The sequence below is a fragment of the Anolis sagrei genome, chromosome 2 (assembly GCF_037176765.1).
Source record: "Anolis sagrei isolate rAnoSag1 chromosome 2, rAnoSag1.mat, whole genome shotgun sequence".
NCBI lineage: Eukaryota > Metazoa > Chordata > Lepidosauria > Squamata > Dactyloidae > Anolis > Anolis sagrei.
This window is the reverse complement of record NC_090022.1, coordinates 37,911,261-37,931,110: the sequence shown is the minus strand read 5'-3', so window position 1 is coordinate 37,931,110 and position 19,850 is coordinate 37,911,261. Positions and strand designations below refer to the sequence as shown.

Below are 19,850 nucleotides of genomic sequence, written 5' to 3'. Positions count from 1 at the left end.
AACTACTGGTTAATTTTTGAGCAGGAATTAGAGCAACTCAGATCTAGGTAAAGGTTTGAAATTATGAACAAAATGTTAATTAACACTAACAGGGTTCTTTTTTCATGCAATATCATTTTGGCTTCTTGCAGTCTATTTGAAAATGCTCTGAAATGTGTCCAGGAACAGCAGGAAGCAGATGTCTAGCTCCTTAAAATGATTTGCTATGAAGAACATACTACAGTTCTTCCAATGGAATGCTATAGGCTGCCATTTAGTTTTGGGGTCTACATCAAGGTACCTAAACCTTTAAAGCAGTGAACAGCTTGTGCCCTGTAGGAGACACCTTCTTCCATGTCATTCCCCCTGTCCCTTGGAATCCTCCAGACAGGCCTTCTGGACTGTCTGAGATTAGGTTGGCAGGATCACCGTGTAGGAGTTTCTCTGGTGTTGTGCCATGGAACAGCCTGCGTAAGCCAAATGCTTCTGAAGCTTTAGGAGAATGGCCAAGACAAGTTTTGTTGCTGCTGAAGCAGGCTTATGGCCATATTTGGTTATTCTTATTCATGTTGTTTTTATTCTGTAGTATCCCTCACTAGGTTCTATAGTATCATTGTTATTTTTCATTACATTTCATTGGAGTTTTCATGGGATCCAACCCAAGTTTTGCTTCAAGAAAAGAAAAACTTCTAAATTTAAAAATAAATAGTAAATAAATAGCCCTAAATCCAATTATCCATTCCAGTTAGAGGAAAATAAGCTGGTATAACAGGTAAAACAACTTGGGTCAGTAGAGTGGTTCTGTTTGTGACTAATAATTGGATTGAATGGGCACTGCCAAGCTGCAACAACAAGTAGCCCTGTCCAGAATAGCCAAAGATGAGTAAAGTTGGAAATTGCAGTTAGGCAATTATAGAGGGCTAGATGATTTTCATCTTGTCATAGATTATAAGAGCAGGCAAGAAAGACCCATCTCACTTTGTTCATTACAGTTCAAAGGAGCTTAAGTGTGTGTGCATGCAAATGAATAAATGTCAGCATGGCTTACTATTACTTTTCATTTTTTACACAGAATATGCAATATATTTTATTAATATTATTCACATTCTGTCAGCCTACATGTGGCATTATATGATGATACACAGGAAAAACTACAGCTGTAATTTAAAAGCCTTATCACCCTGCTTTTGGAAAGAATGGTCAAACTGGTTTACCTGGGTGTCAACAATGCATAGGAGTGTAGGAAGGTTGGGGGAAATCTATTGGCTCTCACAGGTGGCTTATCCAGTCCGATATCCTGTCTCCTATGATGGCCAGATCCAGATAGCTATTGCAATATTTAACCATATAAGGTAACAACACAGGCAGCCCTTATTGTGGCGCAATGAGAGAAGTTCATGAGAATGACTCAAATGCTAAAACTTATGGTGGGATCTCAACCAATATCTTGGTTATCTTAAACATATAAAGACAATACTTCCTCTTTTTTATTATTTTTAAACAGAATGAATATGCTCCTTCCTGTACAGATATATATTATCCAGCAATGGAATATGCCTAGCCATTGAAAGGAACAGAGTGAATACACAAAGTCAAAGAATCCCTAGTAATTATTTGTCTGAAGTACTAATTATTGTGAAAATGGGAGACAAAAAATGACAGTTCTGTGATCTAGGTGGTTTTCTAGGTTAGATGTTGTAGTACTTAACACTTGAAAATACATGCTTACTGAATTTAGATTATAGTCAAAAACCTGGTAAGTGTCATCATGATTAAATCTGGAGAATTTCTATGTCTATAGGGAAAGCAATGAAGAGGTTTATGCTTATTCTGTAATTATGTATTCTCAATTTTTTTTAAAAAATGGATACAGTTGGCACTCCAAATCCATGCATTTTGTATCCATGGATTAATGATCCAAAGTTGGTTGCTGGACATTTTTTGAGCTGTATGGCCATGTTCCAGAAGCATTCTCTCCTGATGTTTCTCCTGCATCTATGGCAGGCATCCTCAGAGTTTGTGACCTCACAAGCTCTGAGGATGCCTGTCATGTAGATGCAGGAGAAATGTCAGGAGAGAATGCTTCTGGAATATGGCCATATATCCCAAAAAACATCCGGCAACCCAGTGATTCTGGCCATGAAAGCCTTTGACAATACATTAATCATCCAAAGCTTGAAAATATTCCCCACAATTTAAGAAAAATACCTTAGTTTTGCCATTAGGGACACCATTTTACTAGAACAGCTTGTTCCTCTTTATTTTACATTATGTACAGTTCTAACTTACAAGTCATGTGGTCACAGCCCAAGGGAGTGAACAGTGACCATTCAAGACATATTATACTCTTTCTTATCTCAAAAACAACCCACACGGAAATTACATGATACTTCTGTCCTACTCTAGCAATGCACTCTCTTATGTCCTAACCCTTTCATTTCTGGTTTCTCTACACTCTGCATGCTTTGACAAAATGGTGCTTTTTTTATTTATGCACATATTTTTCTCAACCTCAACAGGTGCTTGCTTTAATCAAACTGGAAGAGCATCTCATTCTTACCCATGAATTTAAGTCCTAGCTAATTGCATTTTTCCTTAGTGGTAGCAAGCCCCAAGGATCTGTTCCTCACAGTTTTGTGGTCATGAGCTTCACATCTTTCATGTGTCTCCGATTGTGGCAAGACAGCCTTAGAATATGACCACATTTCCTAATATTTGTGTAAGGAAGAGCTCTGCTTGAATCCACAATGTTGATATATAAAAAGTAATTATTCACTTTCTTGTTTTTCTTTCTCTGTCCCTGCCCCCAATTTTAGCATCTTCTGCAAACACTTCTGGGAATTGGCGGAACCAGATTGCACTTGGAGTCTCAGATTATGACACCCTGTCACAGTCCTCTTACCACAGCTGTTACGGGAGCATGTATGGCAGCCACACACTGCAGAGCAGGTGAGCTGAGCACAATAGAACCACTAATTTCCCTTGAAAGATTATTGTCCTCCACTTGAAATAATATTGGCAGCATATAATTCTTTGTGGAGAACAGCTATTTCTTATAAGGATGTACTTTTTCTTTGTGGGACTTTTGCTCTATCAATAACTTGTGAGTTATCCTCATCCACAAATATTAATTTGTGCTGACTGAAAGCTTGGTGGTTCAAATCTGTGGAGCAGGGTGAGCTTCTGTCTGTCAGCTCCAGCTTCTCATGCAGGGACATGAGAGAAGCCTCCCACAAGATAGTAAAACATCCGGGCATCCCCTCTGCAATGTCCTTGCAGATTGCCAATTCTCTCACATCAGAAGTGACTTGCAGTTTCTCAAGTCACTCCTGACATGAAAAAAAAAACCTCATGAACTACAATAAAGTCCAGGCAGAGTTACAATCAACAAGCCACTTAAACATTTTTAAGTCTTAGAATCTCAGCCTATTTGATAGGGAAGATTGAGCAAGCTTTCTGTTAGTCTTTTAGGCTATTTCATTCTTTACAGCAATATATACTCCTCTTAAGGAGAAACATATATTTTAAATGTCTAGACATATTACTTCATTACATCATATGGCAAGTAATATAATTACCCGCCATGTAACATTATTTTGAAGACAACATAACATATACTTTGCATTACATCTGAGGTATTACACAAAGGCATCCCAGAGAGACAGTGTCCCTAGGCATTTCTATATCCATAGCAGCTTCTACTACAAGCATAATGGAAAACATATCTTTAGTATAGCCTAATTTTCACCAACATCGTCTGCACTTTTATGAGCCAGCAACAGTAGTTACAAAACCGTTATCTTGATGTGTGGGAGGCTGACACTTCCAGTCATGCTGCTATCTGTCTCTTCTTCGCCAGTTAATATCTTTCTCTACTTTTTTCTGTCAATTCATCTGAGATCTTTAGCAGTCTCCATTTATGTAAACAATATTCTCCTGTAATCAAACTAAAGATCCTAGTAGTATTTCCTCTGTGATCTAACACTTGGTAACCACAAGTTCTTGACTGCTTTCCATCAAATTGCAGGAGTCAATAACATTTTAATGCAGTACTAATAACACTTTCACATGGTACCTTTCTCAGGTTCATTGTATGTAAATCAATTCACTGTTTATGCATTTCTAAAAATCTTATCAGATTGTTTTTGTTAGGCTAGTCTGGTGCATCAAAGCAAACAGCTATTTCACGAGTCCCCTTTGGGGGAGATGGTGGTGGATTATAAATAAAGTTTATTATTATTATTATTATTATTATTATTATTACACATACAAATATACACATACTGACATTAATGCTGGATACTTTAAACTGGTATATTTTATGCTTTACAAAACACAAATTGCTTCATTAATTTCAATGCTGCAAATTAGAAACCAAATCAGTGCTTAGCCCTAAACAAAAGCCCTAGCTGTAATCTAGGGGATCAAGAAACTGCATATATTAAGAATCAAATTGTAATAAATTGTATTGCTGTATCAGCCTAAAGTACTAGACAAGAGTCCTAATGTGCATAAGAAAAAGTTGTATTTTGTGATATAACATTATATTAGCATGTTGTAGATAGTCTTCTACAAACAGTATAGAATGGTTTATGGTGCCCAGTGGCGTGATGATGATCATCATGTAAGATAAAATGTAGAGAGAATACATTCACAAGTTACTGGCTTCAGATAGCTGCTACTCTAATTTATTTAATTTATTTCCACTCTCTTTTTCCTTGTTTTCATGACAATTCTACTATAGCTTGGTGATCCACTTCATTGCTGCCATGGAACCTCTTACATTCACCCACCTTTGATTTTAGTTCAATGTCAGCAACTTATTTCCTTCTTTCTCTTAACTCCACCTGTTATCCAACGGAACAAAGGGACTCCTTGTGCTTCCAGAAATGAGGTCATATTTAAATACACTTGTGCTCACTGTGGTTAGCTCAGTGTAGCAAGTGCTCATGGTCATTTTGTGTCTGGTTTATAATTAGCTGGCTTTCTCCTTCCCCATCCTATCACTGAGCTGGTTTTCTGACATTATCTGGTGAGATGGTGGCATTTGCATCCTTACAAAGCTGTGTAAACTATCCTAGCTGATTTTTAGCTCGGTGTCTTTCACTTCTGGTTGGCTTGAATAACTAAGCCAAAGTAGGGAATAGTGCAATGACGGAGTAGTGCAATGACGGAGTAAAACGACCCAAAGTTGTGCAACAGTTGAGGAGAGGATGGCATTGGAAGTTGTTTGTCTGAGATCCAACAGGACAGCTGCCATTTCATCATATTTTATTTCTTTCTTTGCACTTCCTCACACTGCTCCAAAAAGTACCTTACACTGGTATAATGTATAGTAATGTCAGCATAAATAGGATTCTAGCCTTAGTGTGTTTATTTAGTGACCTGACTTTAAATATGTGGCTCTTCATTTACCCCAGTGAGTATGAGGGAATGACTAGAGATGCCTGTATGATACATTTCATGGATTTTTAAGTCACAGCAACTGAACAAGAAAACAGGAATGAAGGTACAATAAATAAAAGAGAAGAGAGAGAGAGAAAGTAGACAACAATTTGCATTAAAGGATCTGTATCCCCTTTATAAAAAGTATGCAAAATTGAGCATAAACTGCATTTTATAAAATCCTACAGTCACCTCTGAACTTTACCAGGTCTCTAGTTAAAACTTTTACTACATTGCTGCCCATTTAGGACTTTGACCAAAAGACTGAAGAAGAAAAGGTTGAGCTAACTGTTTCAAGGTAAAAAGTCCCTGGAGACTTGAGTGCAAATCAAGGAAGATTGCTTTGAGGTCATTCAGATGGAAACATCAGGCCAGAAAGAAATAAAATATGATGAACTGTAAAATACTGTAGTGAAGTATGAGCCTCTTCAAGAGATTGAAAGTAGAACCTTTAAAAAGCCTTTAGAAATTAGATTTCATAAAATATATCCACCAGCTAGAAATGTCATCCAAGAAAATCTAGGCCTGTGGTGGAAATTATTAGGAAGAGTTATGATTAGGGAAAAATAAAATCTCCCTAAAGTGTAATAAAAGATTAATAAGACCTGTGCAACAGAATGAGTGAAAGAATCAACTCTGAAAATCATAATCTAGTGTAATGGAACCTTCTCTCAAAATGAAACCAAAAGGGCAAACTGTGGACCAAAGCCCCCAGAACACACAATCAGCTTAAAGTAAATATTAAGGAGGAAGGATGAGCAGAAAAAGAGGTACTCTCCTGTGGTACAATTGCTTTATGATCCATTAACACCTCCAAGTGGTCATGCTTTCTCTCTGTCCTGCCCCCACTTTATAACTAAAATGTGATTGTATATTGCCAGATGAAACCATAAGTACATTGCACCAGCATTTCTTTACTTGTTAGAAACAGTGTCCCTTTGCTTGTAGGCAAATAATATAGCCCTGGTTAGGGTCTTAGCAGACTACATCCTGGCCCTAGAGCCATTGAAAGTAGGGAACTTGCTCGTTTCTCCATTCTTCTGTTTCCTCCCAACTAATTTGCAAACCATACAGCCTTCTCACAGAAACATAGACATTTATCTATGTATTGGAGAGCATCCATATGAGCAAGCAGAAGTTCAGCAATGTTCTTATATCTAGATGTGGTTCAACAGGTATCAGTAGGTACCTCCAGGAATCCTCAGGAAGTCTCTACAGTTGATGTGCTGGTAGTATCTAGAATAGGATAGTTGGATGCATCCTTGCTCATCTCCCTGCTCTGGCCATGGAAAAGGCCATGTTGTGGGGGCTAAACTAATTACGAGTATGTTGCATTGTCAGAATAGTTTTCTGACCCCCCCCCCCCAGCGACCAAAAAAGTGAGTTGTGACAACAGTCATGCCAACACATGCCATTGTGATTCACCATCAAAATGCTAGTCATTTTTTTTTTTCGCCTATCTTGACTCTTCAGGAGGGGATGAGATAGAAGTAAATACATATTATCTAAATGATTATATTACAAACGTTACAATTTACCAGTGCTAGGAGTCAGGACTTATAATTTAAATCCTCATGCATGATTCCTCACCCAAACCCATATTCACTTAAAACATTGTTATCTACGGAAATGTTACCTTGCTAGCTCTTTTCTGCTATAATAGATTTGCTTTCCAATTATGATTCAGAATAACTATGGCTAATTTCTCTCCCCAGTGGCAGTCTTGTTGATTTTAATTTTAAGATAAGTTAGAAGGGGATAATTGAGGGTAAGAGGATCTTTTGAACAGACAACCAAATAGGGTAGCACTTGAAATCCAAATTCATCTTTATGTCATTGATGAACATACTTCTTTTACAGGACATATGCTGATACAAATGAGCTTGGTGACCGGAACCAATTGGAAGGCAATCTGGAAGACAGTGAGCAAAGATTGTTCTGGCATGAAGATGCAAAGCCTGGGACTTTAGTGTGAACCAGCTCTCTACTTCCATTACCTTTATGTGCCTTGCACCTTATGCTCTTCCTATAAATATAAGCTTCGTGGTGCAACTTACAAAAGGAGCATCATCATAGAAAGATAAAAATTGCTCAGCGAAAGAAAGATGCAAAAAGTCCTATCTATACTAGCACAAAAATACAAATAACGCAGGAGCCTCAGCAGCCAGGTTTTAAATCTTCTTCCCTACATACATGTGGTTAAAGTATTTTTGGAAGGCACTCTGTTTTTAAGAAGATGGAATGTTGCTGATATTGGAAAGCTCCAAAAAGGTGGAAATTTAAGGCGATTCCTGTGGGGACTATTTTAGGAGCACAATTCAGTGGGAAAGAAAATTGCAGTGTTTGGAGTTCCTTCTGCCAGCACATCGTCTTGATCTGTTTGTGACGTGTTAAAAGGACAAAGTGATGAAAATGGAGCAGAAGACTGACTGAGACTGCAACTACTTGAAGGATGTTTGAGCTTTTAAACAGTATTTTTAATGAGTTTGAAGAGGATTTTAAGGTTTGCTGGCTAAATGTGTTTTCTCTCAACACTCATGGAGGGGGGAATGAATTGCACTTGTACGCTGCAATGGCCTACAGAAAGCTGAGCCTACAGAAGAGTTCTTCTCTGGACAATGAGAGTTCAACTTGACCAGGTTTTTCATGATATCTGTTCATTTATGCAAGAACGCATGCAGGTTTCACAATAAAATGTTCTGGGAAATATTTCATTTTCCCAGGCAATGATTTTATAGTGTAGTTCCCCTGTTTGAAGAATTTTATGGCAGATTCAAACAACGGCATCTTTCATTTTCCACGTTTCCCTTTTTCTGCCTTTTTTTCTTTCCTGTAATACATTACAGGGGGAAAGATGGTGTAATATTGTAGTACTTGGTACTCCTCCATCTTGAAGCCTCTTTCATTTGGGTGTGAGCCTAAGAATGAGCTACCAATGTAACAAGATGTCCAGTGTACTGATCAATGTGGTTGTGTTGGCCAGTATTATTCATACTTTTGAGATGGATGCAAATACATTTAATAGTAAAACCAAGATGGTGCCTTAAAATCAAAGGGCATTATAATTTTGAAACAGATGTTACCTGAAAAATAGGTGCACTTGGTTCTGGTGCTTTCCTCAGTCAAAGAGGTCCAGAGCATGCCCACTGCTCTTCCACTGGCTTGAAAATGTTGTTTATACTGTTTATGACTAGAGGACAAAGAATAGGATGGAGAAGATCTGGATTTAGTCCTGGCCACAATTTGAACTGGACTGAGAGCTGATAGTGTGGATCTCTAGAATCTCAACTGTGATTGGAAGCCTGTTTCCACATGTGGGCTGACTTCTACAGACCGATGCCACAATGTGATAGATTGCACCTTTACTAAATCAGTGAAAAGAAAATAAACAATCAACTTCAGGTTTCATCTGAAAGGGATCAGCCTACCTCGTATCATCTACCTGTAGGAACAAATTAGCTCTATATTATCTGTGTAATTTTGCAAACTGTCAAGGAAGATACCTGTTTCTCAGCCATATTATGCTTCATGATGCTATACAATGGTGCTGTTCAAGGATCTTTTTTAAACAAAAAATGTCAGATGCATCACTCCTTGTTCATATTGTAAATAGAAGGTTTTTGGAAAAAACAGTTTTTGGACCTTTTTTTACTGATGATTCCAAAGCATGTAAGAAGAACTCTATAAAAAGATGCACACACAGTTATGTACACACACGCATACAAACAAATATATATAGATATGTATATATATCTACAGAGAAGTTTTGCATTTGTTAAGCTGGTCCTTAGTCATTTGTATTATTAGAATTAACGTTTGGAATAAAAATGGGAAATCAAAGCAAAATTAATTTATTTCTTTTTGTGCATATTTGTATAGCCTTTTAGAAAGAAGAATATCTTTTTTGCTTATTCTTTTACTGCTCTTGACTTTTTAAAAGGACCTATGGTTTTGTATGGGTCAATAAACTTACAAATATGCTACTAAATGTTTTCACTATTTTATTGCTCTAATTTACTTACACTTTTCTACATCTCACTCTCTTACCTGAGTTGTGTGCAGTATAAAATCAAAACCTATATATAGCACAGATATATGGCTGTCATTCCTTTTGGTATGTATTATGTGTAATCATAGTGCTGTGTTTGTTTGAAGAGGCCCAGTATCGAACACTATTACATCGAGTTTAACTCTCCAAGAAGATTCCCAAACTATCTATTTTTTGCCTTAAGGCCTAATAGATCTCTTAGTTTGGTATGACATCTCATTTCTATCTCACTGACTTTGTTAAGTATCTTGAAATAGAATTAATCGAACCCTTGTTTTTTAATTAATACCACGCACAACACAATTACAGCTCTAATTCGACTAGGCTGCATCCTAAGGAATTGAGGCATTTATAGTTTGGGTTCTACACTTGGCCTGGGCTTCATTCATAGATCATCTCTCTTTTCACAGTATGTCACCCCAATACTCTGCTCAGTTTTGTTACTCAAGGCATCCCTGTGGTGCCAAGTGTTTCCTGTCCAGTGTCCTTCATGGGCAACTTAAAATGTTTTGCACCTGAATACTCACTCCTGTTTCTTCACATCTTGAAGGGTGTCTGTTGGAATGAATGAGTGATGCCCAGATGATTATCTGAGGTAAGAGTCAATGTCTGCTCATCTGGTCTGACTGGTAACACCAGCTGTGGGCACCTCAAAGTATGCTTTGGCCACAACGTATATCCAATAGGTTTAGTCATGATCACCTTTAGTCATCCTTAAAGAGTTAGGAACCAGGACAAATTGAAAACTTTAGCTGCAGCCACATTTTTCTAATCTTCTAGATTAGAAAAAAGGTAATAAGGGGAATAGCTTTTCATAGCATTAGTTACACTATGAAGCACAATTGTTGTTCCTGAGTTATAAATTTCATTTCCTAATGGGTTCTATCATAAAAACATGAAAAAACTTTGCTTTTGCGGGATGTCTTGCAGCACATTTTCTATAGTTTTTCAATGCATATCTCATAGAGTCTTAACTAATTCAACATAGTTTGTGGCAGCCATAAAAACAAAGTTTCTGGTGTATAACAACTACTTTAAAAGTACGTATTGCACAATTAAACAGAAATAACCCTTTTAAACCAGGAATAGGATTTTTTTTTCTAATTTTGTTACATAATATTATAAACCTTCTCACTGAATCAACAGGTTAGGAGCTGGAGCATTGTCAAAAAAGTATAAACATTGGAAAAAACAACCCAATCTTTTTTTGCTTTGCAATGCAAGACTGAGCCCTAGCTAGCCCCAAATCTATTGACAGAGGGTGAAGGGAAGGCAACAGTGATTTAAAAAAGAGTCCCAAGGATCAAAAATGCAGAAGGCAATTCTGAATAAATCTTGACGAAGAAAACCCTTCAGTAGGTTCACCTCAAGGTTGTCAGAAACTGCCATGCATGAAGGCACACGGTGACAACAAAGCACTGACCATCCACTTGCTTGGTACACTTATACTTCAAAGTTGAAAATATAGAGCAAACCTTGCTTGCAAGATAAGGCGTGTTCGGAATGGTTTTCTTGGAGAAAACATTTCTTGATCTTGACAAGAGCCATAAAGTAAGAGTATGCTGTAGCGCACAACAGGTCCTTCATACAACTAAACATCAGAGCTTGGAAAATATATCTTTTAGGAACACAGCTCTTAATAACAGTAGTGCTAGTTTCAGCATTCTATGTGAGAAACACATTTATTCTTTGCATTCACATGAAAAATAAGTGAGGATGATATGTATTGATTCTGTAATTGAATCTCTTTATACAAATGACTAGGCAGCAGGTGCAAGACATAGCATTAAGAGGAGAACAGAGCTAACGGATGTGTGAATAGAGGGAATGAGGAAATTAGGTCATATGAATCAGAGAGGTGTTGGCTTCTCCGCATACTTTTGGATAAAAGCCAGTGGACTTTCACCCAACAGTCCTTACTTCTGTAAACTAAAACTATACTGTATAACTCAACCATCTTTTTTGCCCCCTACACTGCAAGATAATGAAATACTGAGCCAGTTCATGAATAACTAATCACTGAAATGCAATGATATTTTCCTACAACAGAATTTTCAATAGCATCAGATTCAATATGTTGCCTATACTTTCCTGGTTCTTCCCATATAATTAAAACAGTAGAAATTCTCCCTGACAAAACAAGCAAATCTGGCTGTCAGTTTCTTTGCATTGCCCCTTCTTGGACACGCAAACGCATTTGTATCCAGACCCTCCACAATTGCTGCAGTTAGGAGTGCAGGAGCCCCATAAAAGTGAGAAAGCCATGAATAAAACAATCCTAGCACACTCTTACATATCCTCTGCAATGAATGTATGCAACTTCAAATGTCAATGTATTGTTTTCTCATAAATAATATAATCTAATTAATTTTTTTAATTGCTGCAGTTAGTGTCAACAAAAATGGAAGCAAAAAGACACCACAGAGAAATAAAGAAGTGTCAACATGAGCAGGAAAACCTGAATCTTTTCAGACTTAACAAAAGGATTTGGGTTTTTTACAGACAACTAACCCACCAACCCAATACTAGAGAGGCCATAGAATAACTATGTTGGAGGGGGGGAATGAAAAGTAAGAGTGTGGGTGTAAGGTAAAGGTTTCTTCTGACATTAAGTCTAGTCATGTCCAACTCTGGGGAGTGGTGCTCATCTCCATTTCTAAGCCAAAGAGTTGTCGTCGTCCATAGCCACCTCCAAGGTGATGTGGCCAGCAAGACTTCATGGAGCATTGTTACCTTCCCACCAAGGCGGTACCTATTGATGTACTCACATTTGCATGTTTTCAAACTGCTAGGCTGGCAGAAACTGGACCTAACAGAGGGAGCTCACTCCGCTCCCTGGATTCAAACTGCCAACCTTTTGGTCAGCAAGTTCAGCAGCCCATTAAGAGTATGAGTGTATCAGTGTGAAAACATGATGTGATGGAATATGCTGTTGCATGTCTCACTTTGTGCTTGGCCCCCACCTTACCACTGCTGTGTAACATACTTGATGGGTGGTTCAGAGTTGATACCTTCTCAGTGCCATAAGCAGACAGGTCAAATAATATGTCTGTGGATCCTGTCTGTCTTCTTTTTAGTTGCCGATGAGGTGAAAATTCTCTACCCTTATCAAGCGATGACCTGGTGTTACCTTTTCATGCTGACCACCTTCATGTGGCCATGTAGTGATTGTCAGAAAGTAGGGCTTGGCTGAAAAACATCTGGCTATATGTACACAATAATCAACATCCTCTGTCATGCCTTACTTGGAGAAGGCCTTAATGCATGAAAAAACAATACCCAAAATTAACAAAGCAGCCATATCTTTAACCTGTATCTTGTCAAATGCCAACAGTTGAAATGCCAAGAACAGAGTCTCCAGAAACATACTCATCCACCTTAAATAAATTATGCATAGCCAACATGTCTAATTTACTGCTGGTTATAAATTATCCCTGAGGATTCTGGTGCTGTGGACAATTGATCCAATGCCTCCTACTGTGTGTGGTTTCCCTGACTTCCTGTAACTCTGATGCCTTGACTTTGGACTAATCCCTCTGACAACGCCCTTCTTGGTTTTGGATTCAGTTCAAGACTCTTTGCCTTATTTGATCTTGGACTCTTTGGAGTGTGTGTCTGCTTATATGGCCACTGATATCACCTTCAGATTAACCTGGGATTCCCCTGGTCAGGCTCTCTTAAGTGTATAGTCTTAGAGATTGATCACACAAGGCAGGCAGATTGCAATTCTAACAGAGCAATGGCATCTTTGGCTGGGGCTTATCCCATAATGTTGGACATCATTTTGGAAGGTGTTTATTTTTCAAATACAAATAAACCTTTTGTTTGTTTTTTTTTAAAAAGCCTTCCAGTGGTCTCCTACTAGAAGAGTGGCAGGAAAGGGACACAATCATGTGATAAGTCTCAGCCAAAAAGACTGTTGCTCGGCTGCAACTGCTATTTGCCTACCTCAAGTGATAAAGGTATTGGCTGCTTGCCCATTTTAAAATAGGATATTTGCAGGAATGCTATGTTGTTGTATGTACTAGGCTATAATCACATAGCTGGACACTTCTCGGCTGTCCTCCACTTTCTAACAACTAGTATAGATTTCAGGGAACAGAGATGTGAGGTGTAACATAGTTCCATCTAGAGGAAGTTTATACCATGTGTCTTCAATGAAGAAAGCTTGAGCTTTGGTATATGATTTTGAGCAAGGATGTTAAATACAATGTTTTGGTCCTAGCGCTCGAGCAAGAACCCTCAGGATGCTGGGGTTCACCAGATAGACTCCTGTTCAGTTACAAAACCCAAGCAGGAAGCCTGGGATTCATTGGCATTTCTAACAAAAGCTTCCTAAGTAGATGGACAAGGAAGGAGCCTCTGTCAAACAGGGAGCACAAGACAGGACTACCTCTTCAAAGCTTTGACTCAATACAGGACAGTTTTTAATATGCTCATGAAAGGAGCCACAGTTCCTGGCCTAAATCCAGCAGAAAGAATTTGCTGGTGCATGTATTTCACCATGACAGTCCAACACACCTTGGGCAACAGCAGCTATTAGTGGTAGAAGTAAATGTGTTGACACACTGCAGCCAAAGATTTTATCTTGGAATTATGTTGCTGCTGCAAGAAAAACAGTCCTGGCTCCATCTCACTTTCACACAGGATGGGGCATTAGCAGGAGTGGCCCAAGGTATGTTTTTACAAGCAATACCTCTCACTCTTCTAGATCAATATGCGTAAGGTAAACACGTCACATGGGACAGACAAAAACCACACGGGTCTCTCTTTTTCTCTGGCTGTAAAAAGCAAAGGTGGGGAAAGGGTGACTGATATATGATATACCCCCCAGCACCTTTTCTGTGGTTCTCTAAGCTCTCCCTCCCTCCCAGGTTCCCCAGTACCCCAAAGTACAAACAAATATTACACCTCACAGTAATATGGTTGTATGACTTTGCAATTAGCAAACCACTATAGGAGTTTAGAAATCTAAGAGAAAATGTCTATATACACATCTATCAGGTCAGCAAAAGATCTTGCAACAATATTGAAAGTACCATATTCATCCTTTCCTGTGCTTGGAGATCTGTTGGGAGGCCCTGCTCTATATTCCATCAATTCCATGGGTATATCAGGTGGGAACACAGAATGGAACCTTCTCAGTGGCTGTTTTTTCTTCTAGGCAAGTAAATATTCTTCTATTCTGACAGGCATTTGGGGAGTGACTATATATAAGGCACATATAACACAATGGACTGGGCAGTACTAGTTGTGCTTGTGTGTGTGCATTTTTTTATAATGCATTTAAAACTGTTTTTCTTTTTTTAAAAAAATGTTTACTCTTTCTTTAACTTGAGTATTGTCTGGATTTTTAACAATGTCTAACAAGTGGCTTTGACAGCTGATCTGAGGGAAAGAGATACAGAGGAGGAAGAGGAGGAGGAGGAGAGGAGGAACAGGAAGAGTAAAGGGGGAGCAAGAAAAAAAAGGAGAAAAGTGATGAAGAGGAAGAAGAAGCCTCTATCACCCTTGTTGGGCTTGAACATGTTCAACATTGCCCCATCAGAGCCCCTGGTAGCACAAAGGGTTAAACCCTTGTGCTGGCAGGACTGCTAACCAACAGGTCAAGGTTCAAATCCGGGGAGTGTGCAGATGAGCGCCCTCTGTCAGCTCCAGCTTCCCATGAGGGAACATGAGAGAAGCCAACTACAAGGATGGTAGAACATCAAAACATCCGGGCGTCCCCTGGGCAATGTCCATGCAGACGGCCAATTCTCTCACACCAGAACGGAGTTGCAATTTCTCAAGTCGCTCTTGACATGGAAAAAAATCTTGAATATGTGCAATTTGATAATGAATAGTGGGAATAATGGGGAAGCAAGTTATTGAAGCAAAGCTACAGGAAATCTGGGGCACGCAGAAGGAAAAAAGCCCCTATTACCCTCCCTGATCTTCCGTGTATTTTAGATGGTGCTGATAAGTTATCTTGCAAGGTAGAACAGACAGTGTAAAGCGAAGCCTAGTGTAAACACTTGACTTAACTTTGAAGGAACTGGGAGTGGCCATGGCCAACAGGGAGCTCTGGTGTGGGCTGGTCCATGAGGTCACGAGGAGTAGGAAGCGACTGAATGAATAAACAACAAAGTGTAAACACACTCATGGAGACTTTAAGTATCATGAGGATTGTGGCCTGGAAGTGTCTGATTCACCATGGAAAGGGCCAAAATGGGCTCCTTGTCCAGATGGCTTTAAGATGCAAACCTCTCCAAACAGAAGCAGCTAGCCATGAACCACCTGGGCCTGATAGTCCAGAAATGTGCATGCTCTCTAATGCCAGAGTAGATGCACTGCAGAAGGGGCCTGCGGAGGAAATAGTTCTTGCTAACACAGACATTTACATTCTGACCTGAACCACATACGGTGGGATCAGATATCTCCATTTAATTTCTCTGGATTCCTTCCATAACACTGCAGTTCCTTTGGCTTGGCAATTTACAGTGCTAAAATGCAAAATAAAACCAGATAAAATTAGTTTAAACTAAAGATCCATTCTTTCAAACAACATGCCTGTAAGATTTATCTTAAAACCTAAAATGAGAAGAAAACAAGATTTGGAAGAAGGGATATGGTATCAAATGATATCAACACATGCAACAGTATTAAAACAGCAGCATGGTGTACTGGTTTGAATATTGGGCCATGACTGAGTACCATGCTCAGCCATGGAAGCCCACTGGTTGACCCTGGACAAGACTTGCTATCTCCGCCTTATAGCTAGGAAAGGCAAACCCACTCTGAACAAATCATGCCAATAAAACATCATGATAGGTCTGCTTTAGGGTCTCCATAACTTGGAAACAACCGGAAGGCACACAACAACCGTTCAAAAATTTACAGTCTATTCAAGCATTTTTTGAAACATGTTTTCAATTTCATGAGCTGTGTGCCCAATATATTTTTGCTTAAAGATTGATCAAATGTCTACAGAGTCTAGGGTTTGGATGCATAAGTTATACACAAAAGGCTGACCCACTTAATCATCGTCGTTGTCAATATCCTTATTTATATCCCGCTTTTCTTCTTCACGGGACCCAGTGCAGCTTATAACATATTAAAATCATGTAAACAACAATCCAAATACATTGGTGATAAGTATAAAACATCATAAAATAAACAATTTAAAACAACAATAATATATATTCACATTCTTGTGGCATCATGTCAGATTATATTGGACTATTAATTCTTGCTGACACATTTTAATTAAGGTGGGAAAAGACAGATGAGAAAGTGTTTAGTTTAGAGTTCTCACAAAATGCCTGTCGTGCTGTGAGTTACAATACAGCCAAAGGAAATATATGCCAGTGTATTTGGGACATTCAGTTTCAAATCAAATGAGTGTATGTTCTAGTCATTTGGCCTTCAAAGACAGGAGGTGAGCTTTTATTCCTGAAGTTTAGTTGATTAATTTATTATCCCCCACCAGGAGAAAGATGGATTGTAAATAAAATACAACAAAATTAAATAAATATCCAAAAATCTAGGAAAGTATTTGCAATTTTAATGTGCTGCCATCTGGAGTACTAACGGGAAGATGTAGTAATGTTCCAGATTGTGAACTTTTATACGCAAAACGTGGGAACAGTTTTATAGTATCATTCCTTTTACTGTGACTTCCAACACTATTTTATTACTCCAGTTTTACGAAGTATACAGGGAAAAGCTGGTGTATTTTATCCTGATTGTCTTCTGGCTAATCTGTCCCCTCATATTACAGCAAAGGTAGCCAGTTTTTGTACAGCAACAATGATAGATTGGTGTAGGATGCAGAGACAGTACTTAAACTACACGTCCTATATTATTTTATACCTCTGTAATGTAAATATTTTGTATTTTTTACTATAAGCAGACTGACCTCATTAGAATACACCCAGTAATTAGTGATACATTAAAAAATGCCCAGTACATTACTCTGAAAAATAGTGCATTACAGCTCTGGCTGTTCCAGGCAAAAAATACAATATTGTTTCAGTTCATTTATTTCTGCAAAAAGTAACTAGCTATTCAAATAATGCACTACAATTGCTTTGAGCTCCAATCTGGGGGCAAGATAGTAATATAAAAATAAATATTATACTATTAGTAGTAATAACAATGAGACAGCCTGGTTTCTAGCTCTTTGTGAGCTTGGAGGTGGGGAGAGAAGAATATGGAACGATGCAGCCAGATTTAATTTGAACCTGAAAAGTAAGAAAGGTTAACATTAGCCAGGAGGATTCTGATTATTTACAACATTTTGATATATTGATGAGGTTCAGAGATAAGTGGGCAGGGTCTATAGGCAAATTACCTGAGGATTTGGGTATGTCTATTCCATGTGCTTACAGGATGTTTGGTATCAAGCCAGTACTAAAACCTGCAATAAATTCACTTTAAAGTCACCATAAATTGGAAATAACTTTAAGGCATATGACAACCACAATTCACATTATACTGAGCCACTCTAAAACATACACTGACCAATCAAATGTTTTCAGAGATCATACAATGATGGCCTGAAGGCAAAAGTTCCTCTTTTTTTTAACCCAGCATTTGGCTGCTTATGCAGAAACCCATCAATCCCAGGTGCTGTTGGCTATATTCAAACTACAAGAGAGGAGATTCCATCTGAACATGAGGAAGAACTTCCTGACTGTGAGAGCCGTTCAGCAGTGGAACTCTCTGCTCCAGAGTGTGGTGGAGGCTCCTTCTTTGGAGGCTTTTAAGCAGAGGCTGGATGGCCATCTGTCAGGGGTGATTTGAATGCAATATTCCTGCTTCTTGGCAGGGGGTTGGACTGGATGGCCCATGAGGTCTCTTCCAACTCTTTGATTCTGATTCTATGATTCTATATTTCAGAGGAAGGAACTGGCAAAGCTACCCCTAAGAATTCCTTGCTTCAGACATGCCTTGAAATTAATGGATTGCCATAAATCAACAGGCAATTTGAAGGCATTTCTACACACACTATCATTTCCCAATTTTAACAATATGGCTCCACTTTAATTGCCATGTTTCTTGACCTATGAAATCCTGGGATCTGCAAATTATGGAGGGACATTTGACTTCTTGGCCAGAATGCTCTTCTAGTAGATCTTCAAAATTACAAACCTCAGGATTTCATGGTATGATATGATAGCCATATTTCAAGTGGAAGCGTAGCACTATAATAGTGTAGTGAGCAATGATTCTAGATCTCCCTTTAACATGAAACGTCTGCTAGGTTCTTGTGACTAATAAACGTTCATAGTTTGTACAAGTTAACATTTTGGACAACAACATCCAGAATCTTCTAACCAGAGCTCATCTTGGGTCAAATATTCTACGAGTTGATGTATAGAAATATAACTCTATCAGGTTTAGACACTGATGCTCTTTATATCTTCAGTAATTAGAAAGCTGAGTTCCAATATGGGATAAAGGTTTCAAGCAGGGCTACAAGTCTAGAGACCAGGATTCAAATCCCCATTCAACCATGGCAACTGCTTGGGAGATCTTGGCTATTTTTTAAAAAAATTAATGATGGCTCTTTTCTTTTCAATTTACATATTCATAAAAAACAGTGAAACAAATCTATATGCATGTATATATGCATGAACCAATACAATACTTCCTAGCATCTATACAATATTTGTGTTTGGTTATGCTCTCCCCTCTTCCCACCCCTTCCAATTTAGTGACTTCCCATCCCTTGAGTTGGAGGCATTAATATATAATTCAGTTCTTCCTTCTTATTACATTGTTTTTCTAGTCTTTTGTCTAGTCTGATATTTGTTATTTATAAATTCCCTACTCAGATTCTAACAGGTAAAATTATGAAGCCTTCTATAAAAACCTTTCCTTTTGTCCTTTTCGTACATAGTTTAGAAATGGTTTCCAGTCCTTGATAAAGTTTTCGTTCTTGCAGGCTCAGAGGAAAGCAAGCATAAGCAAACTACCTCTGAACAGATCTCACCAAGAAAATCCTATGATAAGTTCAATTTTGCATCACTATAAGTCAGAAATTACTTAAAGGTGCACAACAGAAACAAATCTAAAAGCCATGCGAACCTCGCTTTTTCCAGACTTGCCAACTATTGCCACAGTGGTACTCCCTTTTCTGCCCTAAAGCTAGAAGCTAGAAAACCTACTGGTTTCCCTATAGTAATTGCAACCAAAAGCTTATATTCTTTTCTGACCTGAAGCAACAAGGACCTCTAGTGCCATGCAAGCCTCACTACAGCCTAAAAAGTTTCCCATGAAAACCAAAAAATTCCAAAATTATTCACAAAACACTCCAGCTTGAATAGAAAAGCAACAAACATTCAATACCTGTCCAGTTTCAAGCTTTGTTGGCTCTTGTGGGACCTCACAAGAT

General features: G+C 38.4%; 1 protein-coding gene across 2 annotated transcripts in view; it reads left to right on the top strand.

The window, feature by feature from the left end:
• The window catches only part of FRMD4B (FERM domain containing 4B), a 260,670-nt gene extending 251,258 nt beyond the window's left edge, over positions 1-9,412 (top strand). For both annotated transcript variants that reach the window (XM_067463466.1, XM_060766383.2), the window contains 2 exons: positions 2,796-2,928; positions 7,285-9,412. In XM_067463466.1, coding sequence (XP_067319567.1) covers positions 2,796-2,928; positions 7,285-7,399 — 248 coding nt within the window. In that variant the 3' untranslated portion in view covers positions 7,400-9,412. The remainder of the gene's footprint in view (positions 1-2,795; positions 2,929-7,284) is intronic.
• Positions 9,413-19,850: the final 10,438 nt, after the last annotated feature.